A 20,283-nucleotide genomic window follows, 5' to 3' on the forward strand; every position below is an offset into this window, starting at 1 on the left:
CCCTTCACTTCATACTTTCCATTCTTTCACTCTCTCAGGTAAGAACAATGTATTACACCTGTATTTTAAGTAAATTTTCATTTGTACTGATGATGCCTTCCTTCAGGCTCCATTGAGATACAAATAGTGACCTCCTTAGAACCACATCACCTAGTTAAAAAAGTCCTAGTCTAACCTTGTAACAGAGCAAGTACAATCTTAAGAACAAACGCTGAAAAGCAAGTCTTTTGTGATAAGCAAATACAGAAGCAAAAAGACCTCCAGAAAAAAGCTTTAGATATTTTGTCCAAGTAACTAGAGAGAAGTGAACTTAGTCTACCTTAATACTTAGTTTACCTTCAAAGTTCCCCTGTGTGAAGAAGATAAATAAAGGGACTGAAGTTCCATGAGCACTAACAGCAGTTACTCTATTTAATCCTCCAGATTTAAGTCAGTGAGAAATTTCTCTGCAAAAGCAAAGACATGTGCAAGTATAGCTGCTGCATAACGGTAGTCTTCCACTTGGTATTTTTTATGTTAAACACATTCAAGATACGATGCTGCCAAGACCTATTGAAATTAGAAAATTAAATGTACAAACATATTCCTCTTAAAACATGAACGTATCGCTAATACTTTGCTTTGTAATTGATGTCACATTATTGATAGAAATCAAAGAATAAATAAAACTCTAAAGCTTCTTCTACACCTTCAGGTTGCTATGCTTGCTTACAGATACACCCTTTCAAAACATATTATAAAGAAAGCCTGTGTATTTCTTTGTGTACTAAACTCAAAGGCTTAATGCAGTTGGATCATAATCTAGAGCTTCTTCTTCCATCTCCCTAAAAATCTAGAGACTACTTAAGTAGAGCACAAAACACGTTTTTTGTAAGTACTATTAAGCCACATGAGTCAGTCAAACAAATTTCAAAAGAGGAAAAAAGATGTAGCAGTAGTAACTACCAGATTATGAAAGTGCCCACTGTGCTACCTGGATTTTAAATAGAGTAGCTATTCTTTGGATTGAATTTGCATCATACAATGCAATAATACTGTAAAAAAAAAAAAAAAAAAAAAGATGTTCTGCAAAGAGAGGCTTTTTTAATGTTAAGGACAAAAAAAAAAACCCCACATAAAACAGAGTGAGGAGAGAGCTACTGCGCTTTGTTCCCAGTAAATTAACAAGAAGGTAAGTGAAAGCACTACTAAAAAGTTAAAAGTATGTTCATTTTAAAAGGTAACAGTATCTCACACAAACACTTGCAACAACCCCTGAATCTGAATTACATGGGAAAATTTGAACAGTATTCTTCAGAAGGACCATTATTTTCCTTATTCCCTTCAAAAGTCTTAACATCATGTGACTTCTATAATTCAATAAATTTCCTTGAATTATTCCAGGAAAACAGCAAGGAGTTATGCCTGATCTGTAAAATGATGTAGGCAGAGCAAAAATGCTTTTTGATTCATGTAACATGGTAATTCCGGAGGAATTCCACAGGACATATAAGCCAAGTACAGAATAAGAAAGTATAAGCAAATGCTGCTTAAGAGAAGTAATCTGAAACAGTGTTAATTTAACATTAAGCACTTCTGTTAATTAAAAAGATAAAGATTTCTAAGATGGACTGACCTATTATTCTGTGTCATGTCCAAGATCTAATGATGTAAAAGTGTATTTCCCTACTCGCTTCTGTACCCCTTCCGCTCAAATATCCTACTGATGTTTTAAAGATGACATTTAGCAAATCCTTGAATTTTAATTGAGAAGTTCAGTGCAGAACTAAACAGGATCTTTTCACCTGTTCATCCAGATTCATATGCACCATTTTCCTTCATAGCAATAAAGCATACTGAAGAGGATTATTTCAAAAGCAGTATATTAAGAAGTATTCTCCTTTGGTCAGTGAGCAACTGAAACGTGCACAATCTCTCCTTCAATTTGAAACCCTGGGAAGGAAAAATTCGATTTGCACTAAAATACTTATCATTAGTTCAAACATCTGAGTTCCTCAAGTTAGTATATAATCCAAAAAATATTTTAGTTCTACTGTTAGTTAGATTTAAGATCTCCAAGAGTAAACGCAGGTGTTTTTTAAATTAACTGATTACTAAACAAGGAGACATAAGATGGAAAGTTAACGGTGCAGGACCTTGCACCTTTGTGCAGTTGTGCTACTCGCAGCAGAAGGCTTCCCAAAGCCATGACTCAGTCTCAAGCAGCGGTCAGACTGTTTCTGTGGCTTTAATTTCACAGCCTTAGCACATCCATTCAGAGCTTCTTTGTTAAAATTACAAGTGTCATGGTGAAGGGCACATTTTGGGAATACATATCCATCCTTGGTTACATCCTCATACTGATTTCTGAAGTTGTCACTTTGCATCTTTTCCCAACTCTATCAGCTTGTCAATTTTACAGTTATACCAATCAAATAAAGGCTCTGAAGAAAGCTTCGTATGTATAAATTCTCTGCCACAGCCCACTGGATAAACGTTTCTGGAAATTTCCCCTCCTCAAGTAGCATAATTTTCTTTCCACACATTCCTTACACTCCACTCTCTGCTTAACAGCCACATCCTGACATCCTTTGATCACATATACAAAAACAATTAAAATCAGGGATGAAACTCCAGGGCATTCAGAGAATAAACATAAACCTGGAAGTAATTTCTTAAGTGTCACAAGAGAACAGAAGTCTTTTTTATACTCCAGTTAGTTTCAGTGACTTTTACCACATTGATGAGTGCCATTATGGCAGAAAAGGAAACACTGGCGTCACTATTGACTACACAAAGACATTTGCCACATGGTTTACACCAAAGGCCAAAAGCTCATTCTGATTTTAAGTTACTTCTCCCTTCTGTTACCATACACACTCAAAGCATACAGAAAATCATATAACTTATCTGAAGTGTTTGCTAATTCCTAGCATGCAGGTGCAGCCCAGTGAGATACACAAATTTAACACTGTGCAAAAAGTAGAAACATGAAGACAATCGCATTATTAGTGCAGACATCTTTCATATGCCCAACATATACAGCCAGGTTATATTATATATATATCATATACAACACAACCAAGTGAAGTTAATTGTAGTCTTTAACTGTCCAAGGTTAAAAAAATGCAATCTTAGTAAACAGTACTAGGGCCTGTCCAGTGGCATTATCTGAGACTTTGTCATTTTGTGTGTTTTCTCCATCTTTAAGTGTCCTTTAAATGCTGAGCAGTCTATAAGTACACAGGATCTGGTCTTCCACAACGAGGTAGAAGTATTTTCCCCGTCTATAAAATTCATAGAAGACAGAGATATCAGAACCTCTAACTTAACATTTTCTCATCAATAAAACATTCTATGACAACAGTTATAACAGAAATCTAAAAAGAACACATAGCCATGGTTGACTGCCCCCCACAATGTTAAACAACGTAAGAAAGGATAGTTTCTCTGACCCTATAGAGACCCTCACCTGCTGTTAAGTAGAATATAGCAGCCGCCTTTGAAACTGTAAGGAGGCAATAGCACGGGTTTTGAGATAAGAAGCATGACAGCATTACTGACAGTGCCCTAAAGGGCTCTGACTAGCACAAGTGATGCTGACCAGCCTCGTTAATTCTATTTTCTCTCTGACTACGATAGAAAGACGATGAGCAGAAACTTGAAGCAAAGGAACCACCTTTCTGCTTTAGACAGCCTCAACACGTAAAGCTGTATTTGAAAAGTCCTTTGCCACCATCAAGTTTTTAGATTTTGATCTGAAAACGTCTAACTTCAGAGGATCCTTTCAGCTGCACTTGCTAACATTCACCAGGAAAACCTTATGCGTAGTTCACTGGAGAAGATCTTTCAAACCCTAAAACAAGATAAACTGATCAAGAAATTGAGAAGTTGCTTTCCGTGACATTAAAAGCTCTGCTGGAATAGGGCTGCTAGTTTATGGTTTTGTTGGTTGGTTGTTTTTTTTAAAAAGGAAAACGTTACACACAGAGATATTGCATATTTTAAAAAAATTACATCCAACTATTTACTGCAATTTTTCTGATATAGGACTTTATTTTAAAATAATACATTTTACAAGAAACTATAGCTTCTCGTATATTTAGAGATGTTTGAAAATATTGCTGACTTGTGCTGCCTGACAAACAAAATAACTTGTAATTGTTGTCATAAATGTGTGCTCACACTTGCACATCCCCTTAACTTCAATCCAGTCACTACCAGTGTCCACCTCTTTACCCTTCACCTCTTCTTCATGCCCTAAACAGCATCTCCCTCTCATTAGAAAAATAAACAAAGCTAGACAGTAACTGCAAACAGCTTTTTAATTCATTCTGACTGTATATTTTATTCTTGTCCTCTCGTATACTTGCACGTCCTGTTCAGGTTGTATATTTTCAAGAGCAGAAGCTGTGTTTTACTTCTTAAAGTTCCAAGTCTAAAAGGGCTGCAACAATAGCTGCTCTCTCAATGCTTCCTTAACAAAAACAATTATTTGTTCCACAGTTTAATTTCTTCTTGTTTTTTTAAAACTGTTAACCAGAGATGTAAGAATACACTGCATCCACAAGGTGACATGTAGTAATTAGTCTCAAAGAGGATCCTCTATCAACAAAAGTCAGAAACCTTTACTCATATTATAGGTCAAGGGCACAAGATCTCCAAATGAGGGCACTGAAAGTTTAGGGAAAGCACGCCTTTTCTTGCTTTTCCCTCTCCTCTTAAGTTACCTTCCAATAACGAGCGAGTATTCAGTAATTTCAGGTCCAAAATTCTGCGTGTGCCAAGTAGTACCATTCACAAACATTTTAAATAGCTTTTTGCACTGCAGCACAGTTACAGTTCAAATTATGAACACTGTGCATTGCACAACACACAGAGCACATTTTGACAGAATAAAAATGGAAGTATCACAAGTGGCGTTTCATTGTCCAGATGCATCTTTTCTATCTTAGAGAGCCACAGTATAAACAGGGGCATACAGGTGGTTTTGAATTTTAGCTAGTTACTAGCTATTTTGCTAGTAACATATTAAAAAGTTATTTCAGTGCTTCATAATAACCACTTTAAATATGCAACAGTGGCAATAAACATCCCCAGCTTCAGTGCAAAAAAAAACCCCAACACTTATCCACAACGATTTAAAGACAGAAATGTAAAGATAAGTGCAGAAGAGATTGCACAATAACACATGATCTTCCGTATCACATGCTTGGCAGCGTGCTCAGTTCACTCCGGTAACTCCGGTCAGAGCCCAGGCGCGATGCCGGCCGTTGCACGGCAGCTCGGTACGCCTGCTTTCCGACCCCCATCCAGGGAAGGAGCCTCTTGCTGGAGCCGACGGGCCTAACGCCAGGGCGAGCGAGGGCTCGCTCCGAGAGCGCGGCTCTGCCGCAAACGTACAGCTTGCCCGCCGCACAGCCGACAGCCCGCGGAGCCTCCGCGGGACGGACCCCGCTGCCGGCGCCCGCCGCCGTTCCGCGAGGCTGCAGCAGGAGGCGGCCGGAGCCTCGCCCCATTCGCTCCATCCCCCCGCGCTCGCCCTGCAGCCCCGAGCAGCAGCGGCACCGAGGACGGGGCGGCGGAGGCGCCTTCCGGGCTGCTTCCTCCCCCGGGGGCAGGAGCCCGCCGCTCCCGGCCCTCCCGGCCGCCACGGGCAGCCCCTCACAGCCTCCTCTCGCCGCCGCCCTCCCGGCCGGCACTTACGCTCGAAGTCGGAGTCGGAGTCCTCGTCGCCGCGGTCGGGCTCCTCGTCGCCGTTGGACTCGGTCTGCATGGGCTCCCCGTCGAAGCTGACCACCCTGCGGCCGCCGCCGGCCGCCTCCTGGTCGCGGGCATCCCGCAGGCGGGCGAAGTAGTCGGCGGCGAAGCCCAGCAGGTCAGACGGCCGGTGCCGCAGCACCTCCACCGTGTAGCCCTGCAGCAGCTCGGTCAGGCCCGGCGGGATCTCCATGCTCATGGCGCCGGGGACCGAGGAGGCCGCCGCCGCCTCCCCCGCTCCGCGGCCGGCTGTGGCGGTGGCGGGCTGGGGGCCTCCCTCCGCGGCGCTGACCGACTCCCGCCGCTCCGGTCACAGCAGCCGCGCCGGGAGCGGGGGGGGGGAGGGAAGCGGGGAGGAGAGATCGGACGAGAGCGGCCCCGGCTGCGCAAGCGCGGGAGCGGGCGCGGGGCCAATGGCCGCGCACGCGCCGAGTGGGGAGGCGCGTGCGTCACTGCGAGGCGCGGCGCGAGCGGGGGAGCTGGGCACGAGGGCCGCGGCGGCGGCACGCTGGGGGGGCGGGGCGGGGGCAGGAGCACCGGGCGTCCGCCAGCAACACGGCGCGGAACCGTCGGAGCCCCAGCGGGAGACGGGATCCCGGTGCCGGCTCCGCGGAACAGGCCGGGCGGGGAAGGTGCTTGTGCGGATGGTTCGCTCCTGGGAGCAGCGCTGAGGCGCCGGGGCGGCTGCCGGGGCGGCGCGGGCCGGAATGGTGACACCAGCCCCGGTCGCGGCGGTTCGGCGCGGGCCGGTGTGGTGTTTGCAAACCTTTGGACCAAAGCTGACGGTGGGGAGGGGTAAAGGTCAACCGCGGGCGGTGGTGCGCACCCTTGCCTCTCCTCCGCCGGCGCCCGGGCTGCCCCGAAGTGGATGTGCGCGGCGGGCAGGAGGCTGTCATGGCTGCTTTTTTTTTTTTTTTTAATTTGATTTCACATCAGTCACCTCGTATGTTAATTTCCTCTTCTCTTTCCCCGCGGTGCCTGTGAGGGTGTTTCAAAGCTCCCCCAGGAGTGGGAGAAGGAGGTTTTCTTTGACCTCGGTCAGTTCTAGTCTGAATCTTGATCTAATTCTTTGTTGGAATTAGATTTAGGCCCTCTGACCCCTGTGGTTTCTTGTCGGAATTAAGTCCTTAAATAAATATTCTTAAAACTAGTGAGCACAAGAAGCGTGCAGATCTTCACACCTCTTGGTAAAAGCCGTGTAAAGCCACTATGTCACCATCTGTGAAATGGTGTCACTAGTATTGACCTGCTTAATGCTGCATGCCTGACAGCGTTAAAGATAAATTTCAGAAGAGTGAAACATCCGATTAATTGCTTACACGTGCGAGCTTTGGAGATACCTATTTGTATGTTGTTAAATGTGGGTTATCCGGATTTTTGCTTGTGTCCTTTGTAGAAGACCGGCACGTGCAGTGCGGTAACCCGTTTCTGTGTACCAGGGGGGTCTGGCAGACGCCATGGGGTCAGCGACTGGCTGCGTGGCGTGGAGCCGTCGGCCCTTAAGGTTTGATGTCGCTGGAAAGCCGGTCTTGGAAGGAAATAGGGCTGCGCAAACACCAGTCGCGGGGAATAGGGGCGTTGGCTTAGTGAGGCCGCTGCATGTTGTCAGTGTAAATATTTTTAATTCTTTTGTTTCAATAATAAAAGGGCAGAAATCAACTTGTACTCAAAATAGAAAATTTCTCTTTGAAGCCCAGAGTTGGCTGAAGCAATTTATTGTGTGTTTTGGTTTTATTTGCTCATGTGCCAAAGGGTCCCATGGCTTATCCAGATGGGTCTCACCGCGCTCGCATACAAAGATGGTCTGTTAGTCGCCGTTGCACAGAGCGCACAACTGCGGATCCCAGACGCCCCATTCAGTGCTTTTACTGACTTTATTCCGAGTGAGGGAGGCCAGTTGGAAATCCCATGGCACCTATTACAGCACCCTTTTACCAGCCTCTCTGGTAAAAGATGTTCTTTGTAATATGGCTCCCATATTTTTTATGCAGGGTAAGATTATGTTTTGCTTCTGTACAAAATGAACACATTAAAAACAAGCACAGGAGGTAGATTCGCCACATCTCATCAGTTTATCCGGAGGTTTTGTATGAAGCCGTTTCTCTTCATTTTTATTCTTTTTTACAGCAGGCACAACAATTGCAGTATCCCTTTTCTCAAAAGAGAATGGATACCGATTTTTCATTTATCACTCCTACCATATTATCTTTCTGGTGGTCTCAAAGAACACAAGAGCACATTTCACTGCTCAATGTATACACTTTAGCTACTGATAGAACTGGTACAGGGAAATGGTTCTGATCAACGAGAAAACCATATTTGATTAGTGCCCCACAAAATTAAGATTTCAGATGAGATCTTTCCTTTGTCAGTTGGGTGCTGAAGGTATTGCTGGTGGTGAAAGGGTAAAAATGAAATTTTAAAAATGCTGTAAAAACGAAAAAATACTGTGAAGAATAAAAAGCATTGGCAAGTAGGATCAGAGGAAGAAAGAGAAAGTCTAATTCCGAGGGAATACGCTTGTTTTTCTTTCCCCCTCTCTTGCACAACAGCCAGCCACCTGACAATTGCCTGCTTTTGGCGTTAGTCAGCTCTCCTATGAGCTTTCAACGTTTGTTGATCATTTTCTCTCATTTGTGCCTGTGGATATAAATTATATGAAAAAATGTGTTACCAGTAAATATTGTTAAGTCTCTGAAGAGCTACATTGTGTTAGCCTTCTGGTATTTATATGTCCACTTATAACTAAATGGCTTCAGAGGAAAGTAAACAGCAGAGGTCTGTTTAGCCTCTTTCTGAAGGTCAATGGACAAAATAAAAAGCATCCAAGGTCACGTGAAGCACAGTTTCAAGCTGGTTTACACCACAGTTTGTCCCATTTCTTTACATACCTTTTTATTTTATGAGCATCGGAATTGACAGCACATACATGCAAGAGACTTGCCTGTGGTCAAGTTAATTGTAATACTGCCTGCTGTGCATACATATAGCTCATCATACGCTTTCTGTCACTCTGAATTTGCGTAACTTTTTAATTATTACTATAATAAGCATCCATACTAAAAGAATGGTAGAAAAGAAATTAGGAAATGCACTTGCAGCCTTAATTTGTTCCCCTTTAATTCATGCAGCATGACCAATGCAATTTCTTTCCACTGGCTTCGTGGCGTATTCAGCACCCAGGATGGAATTAGATAAGACTTGGATAACTGGTGAAGCTGGTCCCCATGGTACTCCTATCAAAATGTATATTTTTTTCAGAATCATATTTTTTCCTGATAATTTCTTAGTATCTGAAAGCTATTCCCATATTTGTCATGTGTCTGTGCTCCCAAATGCTGAGGTCTTTTTCCTTCACTCTGCCTGTCCTACCCAGCGCTATGTGACTTTGATGCACCCTTAGTGAAACTATGATGGAGCTTCAGTGCTTGTCCTACTAGCAGGAGCAGCAAAGTTGCAAGCAAAAAAGCAAAATAGACTGTGTAGTCTTGCACTGGGGAAAAATAATCAGATTAAACCTCCAGACTGGCTCTTTAAAAAGTAAAATAAATCCTTTTATAACAAGTAATAATTTACGTCTCATAAACCTGTCAGCACCAGCCAGAGCTCAGGCACTATATAAACATACGTACATCTTGGATTAATTACACTCGCCTTCAAATTCGCCGCAAGTAATTCACTGCAAGGATAATGCAGGAAAACACCAAATATTCTGATGGCTGGTATTGTAAAGCACAATCTCTTGTTTAAGGGAAGTTAGAATAATTGCCACGAGTATAGGTTTTGCATGTAGGTGACAGGCTAGCAAGCCCTCTCGAGCTGGGCATGTCCCAAAGCACTCCTCCCGACAAGCCAGGCTCAGGGCCTCCGGCAAACAAAGCGAAATCCTGCCCTTGCCCTGCTGCGTTGTGGAGTTCGGTGGTGTGGGACGCTTTTGGCACAAAAAGCATGAACTGGTGAGGAGCAGATTCAGCAGTGGCTTTGAAATGCGATTTGTCAGTTCTAGCCGTTTTCCTGTGTTTCCTGCCTGGTAACTATTTTAGTTTTTTTAAAGGTTTTTAAAGCCCTCCATCCAACACCGTGGAGCTGTAGAGTCGAGGACAAACAGAACTGTTTGATGATCTCACGCAAGATGTTGTAAACCTCGGGACATCACGTTTTCCGCATCCCGCTGTGCGCTGAAGCCAGCGACCGGCATTTGTCCCTGTCTCGGGCAGGACAGGAGGAGATTCTGCTCCGGCAGGGCACGTAGGGCTGGCTGCTGCCTGCAGCCTGGTCCCCGCGTGGTCCGCGAGCATCCCCAGGTGTTCTCCTAGGGACGGCCGAGGGCGCGTCCCTGGCTATGTCCCCCAGTGCGAGGGCTGCAGTTTGTCACTCTCGTCTTGCTTTGATCCTGCAAGCGTAGCGCAGTGTCTCGCGGCAGCAAGCTCCAGAAGTCAGATGCTGGTTAGGTAACGCAGCACTCCTCTTTCCTTGGTTTTGAAGCACTCTTCCCAGATTTACCGAACTCCTCCTACTCCTGGTCTTGCAGGATTTGGTGAGTGATGGTTCTGCGTGTGTTTTCTTTGCTGCTTCGTGACTTTGTAAACTTTGATCTTACCTGGCTTCAGCCTTCTCAAAATTAAGGCCTCATGGTCTTACCAGTCTCTCCTCCAAAGGCAGCTGCTTCATCCCCAAGGTCATGTTAAATGCTCCTTTCTGTACCTGCTCAACTCTACTATGCCTCTCATCAGCACCGTGTGCAGGTCTGGTCTCCACATCTAAAAATGTGGGCTCACCGCGGTTTTACACAGCCGAAAAATGATGCTGTTTGTTTTGTTCTCTAGCACATTTTCTTGGGGCTTTTTTCTGGCTGCCACATCGTAATGAAGTGAAGGTATCCAGTCTTCATTTTAAGATATAAAAAGGTGAAAAAACTCCCACTTCCCTTGGTCTGTTTCTCCAGTGGCTGACCACCCATATTGGAAAAAACATATGCTGAGCTTCGTATTTTAGATTTTCTATGTTTAACATTCAGACTTTGTTTTTCTACCTACTGCTTTCTCCTGTCGCTGTAAATGTGCATATAACTTTGTGCATATTGTACACAAAACCTGTGAGTTTTGATTTTAGCAGCGGAAGTAATACTAACAAAAGACAAAGTGATTCTGGGCTTAGGTACCAGGATGCAGAAATCCTTCAACACAGTGTGCAAGATAAAACTGCTTGATGAGATAAGATAAAACTACTGTTTTCTTCTTAGGAAAGTACTAAACCTCAGAAACCAAAGCTTTGGTACTCTAATGAGCCAGTTTGCTTGTGGCAGTAAGCAAGATTCAGGATATATTTTTCTTGTTAGATTTTAGAGTGAGTAGCTTGAGTACTGTGTATTTCAATAAATGATACAGGACTGTCTATCACTAGTACAAAGATGGGAGAAAAAAGTCAGCCTTTTGAATAAATATATATAAATACTGGTGTCATCTGGAATATGTTACTTTGCCACTACCTTTGGTCCACAAAAAATGTTTTGGATAATGCTTGGGAAGATACTTTGCTGCATTTGTTGATAAGTCTCAAAGTATCGAGTTAGGAGAAACATCTCTATAAATGCCTAGATTTTCATTGGCATAATTTAGTTTATGAACACAGAAAACGCTGATTCTGTTGGTAACAATTACAAATTTTTAGGCAGTAGAAAACATCCCTTTTAAAATATCTGATTTTGTAAAACATTTGTCCTAGCCGTCACCTAGATGTAAAAAGAAATATCTCTATCAGTCGTGTCATACTTACGACATAAAACGGCACGTGTATGAATCTAGATAAAAGTAGTCTCTGCGATGTAAGCCATGTAGGATGACCATGTTGTTTAAACTACCCTGAGCAACACTACGTAGCAGATGTAAAGTTTATGGTTTCCACGTCAGAGAAGCCCTAAGCAACGGCACTCTGATGTGTAAGCAGGGGATAGCCAAACAAGAACTTAGCTAATCGCTCCATTCTCTTGCATACAAAGTGAAAACCGTACCCGCTTTGGTTGTACTTTAGTTTCTGTCCCCAGCAGTGAAAACATTACATGAAGAACTCCTCCGGTGAGGTTGGTGTGAATTCTGGGCAGAGGGAGCCGGTGGGACTAGACTTCCGTGCACGTCCCGTGGTAGCCAGTCACTCACCGGACAGCCCTGACCCTGCTGGAATGGCTATGTCAGCATTACAGTACATGGGCATTGCAACTGAATAAAGGTAGAAGGTTTTTAGACTGTTTTGTCTTAAGAGAAGACGGAAAATTAACCTGCCTGTGCGTTGTTCAAAGACTAATCTGAATCCAAAGTACCAATTTCCAGCAGAACCTGTTCAAACAAAAGTTTGTTGAAGTTAAGGGGTGCGTCCCACAAAGAGCGCTGAAATTAATTTCTTCTTTGAGCCTTTGCTTGCAAATCTGGGATTGTCTTTTACGGTACGTACATAGTTGTCCCTTCCCTCCCTATCTTCTCACATTTCCACCTGACGCAGTTCAGGTTGTCAGCATTCCCGTAACGCGGTCCTGACCCGCCACTACCCCTCCCGTGGAGCCCTTCAGACACTATCGCTCTACCGCGATCGCTGCAGCTCCTGTTTTCGCATCCTCTGTTGCCACCTTTGTCCGTTAAAGTTATTAACCGTTTCTCAACACCTCGGCATTTTCCCATTTGTGATGTATCCTCACTACCTTCTCCTCAAATAACCATTGCCATTCCCGAAACTTCACCTCTGAGGTTTACCCCAAATCTATAGTCTGTCCCTCGCCCCATCTTGCTTATCTCCCCCGGTGCGGCACCTTGAGCCTCCTTCCAGCCTGAGCCTGTGTCTCTCTCCCTCCTCTTGCAGCACTTGATCCCTCGCCCAGTCCGGAGTCACGACAACTTTGCTCTTTGTCCTTGTTTTATGGTGCCTGCAAGAAGAAAGCCATTAACACATTTCACTGTTCCCGGTGTTTTTGTCCCTGCCCCTGCCCTTTGGTGCCCACAGATCCACCCCGTGCCCGGCGCTGCCGTACGCCAACGCGGAGCACTACTACGATGGACAAGTACGTGAGGGGTTCATTCTACCAGCTCAGCACAGTGTGTTGACTGACTCCAAGTACTAAAGTTGCAGTATTAAATGTAAATTACAACAGTAATAAATGAGCTTTATCCACCAAATCCCCAACATTTTGTATTTCACTCTGAAAACGCTTTTATGAGCTCTATTACAGCTGTTAGCACTTGTTTTAATTAAACTTATAGCACAGCATGCAGCTCAGTTAGCGAGTTTTCAGTTTTCAGAGAAAATCAGTAAGTGGTTCCAATTGCATTTTTCTGTCATTCTTCACATGCTGTGCTTTAGCATACATTATAAAAATGTTGACAGAGGATTACATATCTCAGGGGAGGCTAATGGGGATGTGAAACTTCTTAATTCTAGGCTATTTTTTCCAACTCCGTTTAGGTTCTTAAGTTTTATAAAAGTATTTGATGTTTAACTGCAGCTTGGATGTCTTGATTCAAGGAAATGGGTGGTCTCAGCATCCAAGGCAGAGGATTATAAGGCCACCTCACCATCTTTAGATCCCTCATTGTCAGTCTCAGCAAAAAAACTGAGTAGTTTGTAGGGCTGAAAAATGCTTGCTGCCTTCAACGACGACTTCAATCGTGTGTGTATCAGAAACTAATTGGATGGGTGTTCCATGTACAGTGCCTCTCCTGAGGTTTCTGTGATTTTCATTCCCAAGGCTATCAGCCCAAAAGACTTGTATTAGAAAAAGAGGAAAAGAAGAATCTGGTTTTAGAGAATGCAGCGGCACAGCCTTTTGTTGCAGCTGGTTCGAAGTGTGTCTCCGTTGACATCTAGTGTCCGTACAGAAAGATCTTTAGATTCCTCACAGCCATGCTGGCAATATTTCTCTCTAACTCTTTAAAGATTTTTTCCTTGCGTAGTTATTAAGCCTCTTATTGATAATACTAGGTCAGGCAGTAGGTGAGACTGATGGCGGAAACACAGGTATCTCCCTACACATAACATTTTGTGGTATCAGAGGCATCCCTAGATGTCTATGTTCTGAATGGCTCCGGAAACCCTTTCAGTGCCTTGCAGTTCAAAAATATTATCCTTTTTTAAGTTATCCTGTAAATACCTGCAAACAATTTCAACCTCTTTCCTCAGAGCGTACAAGCAATTGTGAACCAATAAATATTCAACACAGATTTTACAAGTATTGTACTTTGTAGTCAGGCAGTGTTCTAATTTTCTTTAATTAAACAAGAGCCTTTTTCAATGGTAGAAACCTCTTTATTACATTTCATTATATCACTGAAGGCTATTTAATAAAGAACTGTCTCTGTCTATTTTTACAATGATGACAAGAGTTCTTTTAGTATTTATTTATTTATTTATACTGTAGACATTCCAAGTTTTTACAAAAGAATTTGTCGTTCTGCTTTTGCAAAGTCTTGAACGGTGGCAGTGAAGAATTAATCATGTCATCACTGTACACTCCACCTTCGCAGTACTTCCTCCGGCTCCTTCAGCCAGCCTGAAGTGCTTGTGTTGGGGTACTGCACACGGGAGCTACGCTAGAATCACAGCCCCACCATGCTTAGTCCTAGACTGATGTGGAAAAGTCCTTTCCCTTCTCTGAAAACTCCCTGGAGGTTCATATTCTGATCATTACCATTGTTACCTGTTTTCAAAGGCAGTTGTTCCAAATAAATTATGTTATGAAAGCTTCATGAGATTTGTTGCCTTAATATTTGTGTAAGTGTTGCAGCTTCAGAAGAGGAGGACAGGACCAAGGATGCACACTGGGCGCAGCTCCTATCCGTGACTGACTCCGTGGCTCCAAGGGGCTCATGGACTCCATCATTTCTTGGCGGTGTTTTATGATCCATCCCTTTCCAGCCTTTCCTCAATGTCTCATAAGCTCTAGAAGAGCTCTCTCTTGATTTGGTGATACCTGACATAGCAGGGACCTGTCCTTGCTGGCTAGTGGAAGCTACTAATGTGCAAATAATAAATCTTTTCCTTGGAGCAAGGAAACTTCTGCTGAAAAACAGCTAGAACAGCCTTGAACTTCTTCTGTGAAGGTCAGAGGAGGGTGGTACAATATTTCCCACAATTTCTGGAAAAGGAGCTGTCATCAGTTTCTATGGACAGTCAAATATTTTCCCTCTTTCTCTTTTCAGTGTTCTGTTATTTAAAAATACTCATTACATTAGCCCAACTGTCAGAGAGTCTGTATTGAAAGAACCTGCTGAATCAATACATCCAGAACACGAGTGAAAGCATCATTAAAATGTATCCTGCTTAGATTATTCATAATTTAACTATAAAGCAAAACGTGATCATGAGCAATAGAGGAATGTGACATAAATAATTTCATTCAGAGCTGTGCATTAGTGCGGGTGCTGGCAAAGCTGCTGCAGCAGCAGCCAAAGCCTTTAATATGCGACTGCTTTATAATTAGAGTTACAAATAGACGTTTGTATCTGTCCTTGCCATGATACTTCGGCCACCCCAAATTTTCATCCCTGGTAGGACTCGGTGCTTCCAGCAACCCCAGATTCTCCCTCCATGGTGTCAACGGAAGGAGGCAGCGGCTGCAGCCGAGAGCATCACGTTGCTACAGCAACACATCCCACTTCCCTGGGGGACCGCGTTGCCTCGGCGACATCGGGTGGGCAGGCACCGGTAGATCAAATTGTCTCAAAGCAGCTGCCGCCCCAAAAAGTAGGGCAGCTCTGGCCTTCAGATGACACAAATGCGCAGAGGTAGATGACCTGGTGAGTGTAGGACCATGCACTCACAGCCTGGGTGTGGATTAGGAGAGGGTGACCGGTGTGCGTGGTTCTTCACAGGTAGTGAGAGAAGGTTACTGCCAAAAGGAGCTTACCATCTAGTGTGTCAAAGACGGCAGGAAAGACAAGGTCAGCAGGAGGGGATTAGCTGAAGGGAGCAAGCGTTTGTATAATCAGGACCTGCAAACATATTGCAACATGAGAAATAACTGTCTCTTGTTATACGGTGCATCTATGAACAGAGATAATCTTGTACATTGATTTTAGGGTAGTCCAGTGCTGCATTACACCGTGTCACATTCAATACAGAGCGTCATGTAGGCAGCGGATTAAAGATCAATTTACATAGGCAGATGCCCGTGTTAATACTGCGAGGCACAGAGCCTCCCACTTGTGTGCCTGCGGGCGGTTCGGCAACCAGACCCAACCCGTGGGAAAACACCGACAAGTTTTCAAGAGCCCATAGACCCTTTATCACAACCACGTTCCTGGGGATCTGCCCCAAACACGTTCTGTGGACTTCACTAGAGCCATCTGTGCAACTGCTGGTAAGATGAGGGGGTCCAAAGTTTGATGCATGCGCACGAGTTATCCACAGCACTTGAAGAGCAATTGGAGAAGCAGGAAGATGGTGAAGGACAGAACAATTTACACAAGAAGACAGGTACTTTCCTTGTCATGGAAATGTCAAGGATGTCATGTCCATCCTTGTTGTAGGCATCTTTTCTCCCCTTACGCTGTTGGATTTAGAAGCCTCCTGCCTACTGTCATTAGCCCTTGAATAAATAGCATCTCTTGAACACAAGCCTGTGTGTCCTGTTTTTATGTGCTAGCTGTGCTTTGCTTTTTTTTAAGCCTTACACTGATTCTTGTAGAAGAGCAGAGCCTGTTTCAGGGGGTCTAATGTTGCTTTTCTCCTCTGGAGACATTACCATATGCTGCAGTGCCATGTCTCAATGATGTTAACATATCTGATTTTAAGTAAACATTGCCTGTACTTACAGCTACAGCTCTACTACTTGATTTATCCCTGTATTTCTGATATTTGCTTTACTCTCTCTGAGCCATTCTTTGTGCATTTTCCACAAGACATTAGCTGTCTTTCTTCTCACAATCAAAGCTATGGTTAATGGTGTTTACAGAGTATTCCTGAACGGTGAGAAATGTTTCTCAGAGTGTGTGGTTTTGCCTCGTTTAGCCTTGGAAGGACGCTGCTTTCCCTGACCTCTTGCTGGTTTTTCTCAATGACTCTGGTAACTGCATCAGTAGCCTTGGGAGTCACATTTTCCTTTCACACCTAGGAAAGATCCAACCTTTCCTTACCCTCTCCCAGCTGAGTCATATATCCAGTCCCCCCATTATGCTGTGGCTCAACCACACTGGCTCTTTTTCCGGCTTCTGTGGATGCAATCTTGTTTCACTCTTGTCCAGAATAAACTCTACCACTTTCCTGGCTCGTCATTTCCACCACTCTGCTGTGAACTCCTCAGTCTTTCTTCTCCTCCCTCTGCGTCAGCCACATTTCTCATCTTCTCTGCCAACATCCTTTACAGCCCATCTTTAGTCAAGTCTGTCAGCAGTCATTCTGCCGGCGTTGTCCCCTGTCACCGTTTCAGACGGACGTGCCGGTGGTTTTCCGTACCTCCCCACCACAGCTGGGCACTGCTCTCCAGAAGCATCTGCAAAGGGGGCTTGGGGCACAGAGACCTCCTGTTGGAGGGATGCATCTGACATGTTTCACCTCATACTTAAATTCAGACTGCATTGGGGAAGGGGCTTGTCTTTTGCTCGCTTCAGCACGCTGACAAACCGAGAAACGGCAGCCAGGAATGGATCCCAAACCCACGCGTTTATGACTCTGATGTCACCTCAAAGCCACTCAGTCCCCACAGCGATGCTCCACGTTATCTGCGGGGGGTGGAGGGGGTGTCCCTTTCAAACACACAGCAGCGGTGTCAGTCCTTTGAGGTTCAATTTGCAGTCAGCAAGAAACTAGAGGCAACAGGCAGGAAAAAACCTGTTTCCTCTCTTTCTTCACATCCCTTAAAGAGACTGGTTTTTCTGAGTCACTGCTCACTCAAACCTGCCGAAAAAGATTCAGCCTGGATTTATACCATGGCTTTTCTCTAAGAAACCTAAAAGGCCATTTAGCGTTTAAAGTATTATTGTGAATTATTGACCAAGCCCCCGCTCTGGCTGAGCTCAGTCAGGTCCTTCTTCGGATTTTGTGGAGTTTATTTCTCTTGTCACCCTGAGCAGCCTTTACCGTGCGGAACGCGGGTTTGCCGATGAAACGGGACGATTGCTGGCGAAGCTGGGCTCTGCCTGCGCATTTGCAGGAGGATCTCGGTGCGGGGGATATGCATTGCAGTTGTTCTTTTGTTCATATTTAATGATACGAGAAAGAAGAACGTAATTATGGCCTGTCTCACTCAATCTCCTCCCTGCCTCGGAGTACTTGAGCTCTTCGAGACGAAGGCAAGTGGGAACGCAGCGTTTTCTGAGAGCGGCATGCATCCCGGAGCAGATCGGAAGCGATTCTGCCCCAATCACTCTGCAGTTTCCATTTGACAACGGCTTCCCGCTGAGCCGTCTCCCGTGCGAAGGCGCGCGGCCGTTACAAACAGCACTGCAAGTGCCAGCGCCTGATCAAAGCTGGCAGCACGGTCTTTCCTCTTGGTTTTCTTTGTACGTTTGACAGCCCGGTCAGACCGTGCTTGCTTTGCTTTTCCCCTCAAGAGCTGCCTGACTTCTCCTTATGCAGTTACTAGATTTGATGATGCAGCGTCAAAATGGGGCTTGGCTCAGAAATAGACTTCTTTTTTTTTTTCCTATTTAGCTATTTTAGCTCTTTATTTTCTGTTTAGCTTTGTGCCACAAGGTAAACTCACTTCATTTACACTCCAAACCTATCAACCTCTTTAAAGCTCAGCACAGGGCTACGAAAGATTTGCTGCCAAAGAATTCTGAAAATTGAAAATGTCTTATTGAAAAGGGTGTTTCAGGTTTGCAATTTGGGTTGGCCTCGAGCTGAAATGAAACCATAACAGCAAAGGCAAGAAAGGACTGGAAGGTGCAGAGAAGGATGAGTTGACCCACCCGACACCCAGGACGAGGGCTCGGGCTGGCGTCGTGGGATGCTGACGCCGAGGGATGGTGTTTGACCAGCCCAAGGAGAAACCTCTGGAGCCTGAGCAGTGTGGCAGGGCCGGGGAACTACAGAAAAAACAGTCAATGAGAAGACAGATGCTTGATGAAATTGCCCAAAATGAGGAAGGATGAAAGAGGCTGTAATATGTAAACATTTTAATTGCAAAGTTATTTAATCTGAGCTGTCCTAGGAGCTGACAGGGTAAGTGTTATTACTGCTTTCTAGGCTGTGTAACAGGCACAGAGACTGACGGGGAAATTTTCCACTTAGTGGCAGTGATATTAAATTATAACGAAAGATAAGAGTTTATCTCAAAAGCAATGAGCTGCTATTTTCTCAAGACCTTGCTGCCAAACTTTAAAAGAAATACTATGGAAATCAAAGCAGTGCTTAAAAGGAGAGAAACCTGTTACAGAAAGAATGCTGATTTAAATCTTCTTTCAGTTTGCAAAATTGTTTTTACCTGCAGAGAGGTTTTAAACAAGGGGAAAATGTATTCCAGTTGCTTGACATCAAAATCCAAGTCTCAGACACACAGAAGGGTAGTCCAGAGAGAGAAGCCAATAATTAGCTACTGAAAAAAAGCCATGGCAAATGAGAAACTCAACATGGGTGGAAAGCAAAGGGGAAAAAAGGACAAAAGAATGGAAAATGTTCTTGCAGTAGCAAAAGCGCAGCTAAAGCAGAGGATTTGAATGTGTGAGGAATAACCAAAAGGTTACATGGGAGGATTTACTGGGAGCTAGCGATTATGAACGGTGGCACAGTGAGAGCGCTGGTGCTCAGAAGGAAAGCTGCGGGGAGGTTGGTTTAGCTGGGAAGGGCTTATTCCTATTGCGGAAAAATAGACAGACGATGAGCTCAGGAAAGAGGACATTAAATAAAATGGAAGGAATCCTCCTGAAGAGCTTCAGTGATCAGCAAATTAGGGGCCGGGGCTGGGTGCCCACAGTGGGAGTCGGGCTGGGTGCAGCGAGGGCGGGCGGCTTCCCCGGGGAAGGGGAGCCCGGAGCTGCTGGGGACGGCAGCCAAGCGCCAGCCGGGAGCCTGGCCGTGGTTGGGGTCTGGCCGGGGGCCGGCAGGGCCCGCGGCCGGGCACAGGAGGGACGCCGAGGGAACTGGACCAGGCTCTGCTGCTCGGCACCGCGCAGCTCCCGCGGTCCTCCTTGGCCCCCCGCCCCGGGGATGGGGCAGCCCCTTGCCTCGCAGGGATCCTCTCCATCAGAAGCAGCACACCTGAAGCTTTAAAAAAAAAAGAAATAATTATTAGTTGCCTTCTACGTGAGACATTTGAAGATCAAAGAACTAAACAATGAAGGCAAAAATGACAAAACTAAAAATCCACTTCTGTTAACTTACTTATCTTACTTCAGGAAAGTAACTGATCACGTGCTAGACGTGAAAGATCTGCTCCAGCAGCTGTTTTCCGCAGCTCAAGCGAAGGGAAGCCGCACACTCTTTATTAGCATCTTTTCAGACTGAAGCTGTATATAAGAATAAGAAGTGAGGGTGTCTCCTATTAAAGGACACAGTTGCTTGCCCAGTTATCCCTATCACATGGTTCAGCTTCTGCTCACAGTCAAATGCAAATAGTTTAAA

At 44.7% G+C, this 20,283-nt stretch overlaps 1 protein-coding gene across 1 annotated transcript in view; it reads right to left on the minus strand.

The window, feature by feature from the left end:
• The window catches only part of PRKAR2A (protein kinase cAMP-dependent type II regulatory subunit alpha), a gene marked incomplete at its 3' end in the record, with an annotated part of 64,556 nt that extends 57,590 nt beyond the window's left edge, over nucleotides 1-6,966 (minus strand). Inside the window, exon 1 of the mRNA XM_082004864.1 lies at nucleotides 5,686-6,966. Within this exon, the coding sequence (XP_081860990.1) occupies nucleotides 5,686-5,938 (253 nt within the window). The 5' untranslated portion in view covers nucleotides 5,939-6,966. The remainder of the gene's footprint in view (nucleotides 1-5,685) is intronic.
• Nucleotides 6,967-20,283: the final 13,317 nt, after the last annotated feature.

Source organism: Phaethon aethereus, assembly GCF_964289735.1.
Source record: "Phaethon aethereus genome assembly, chromosome: 11".
Taxonomy (NCBI): Eukaryota; Metazoa; Chordata; class Aves; order Phaethontiformes; family Phaethontidae; genus Phaethon; species Phaethon aethereus.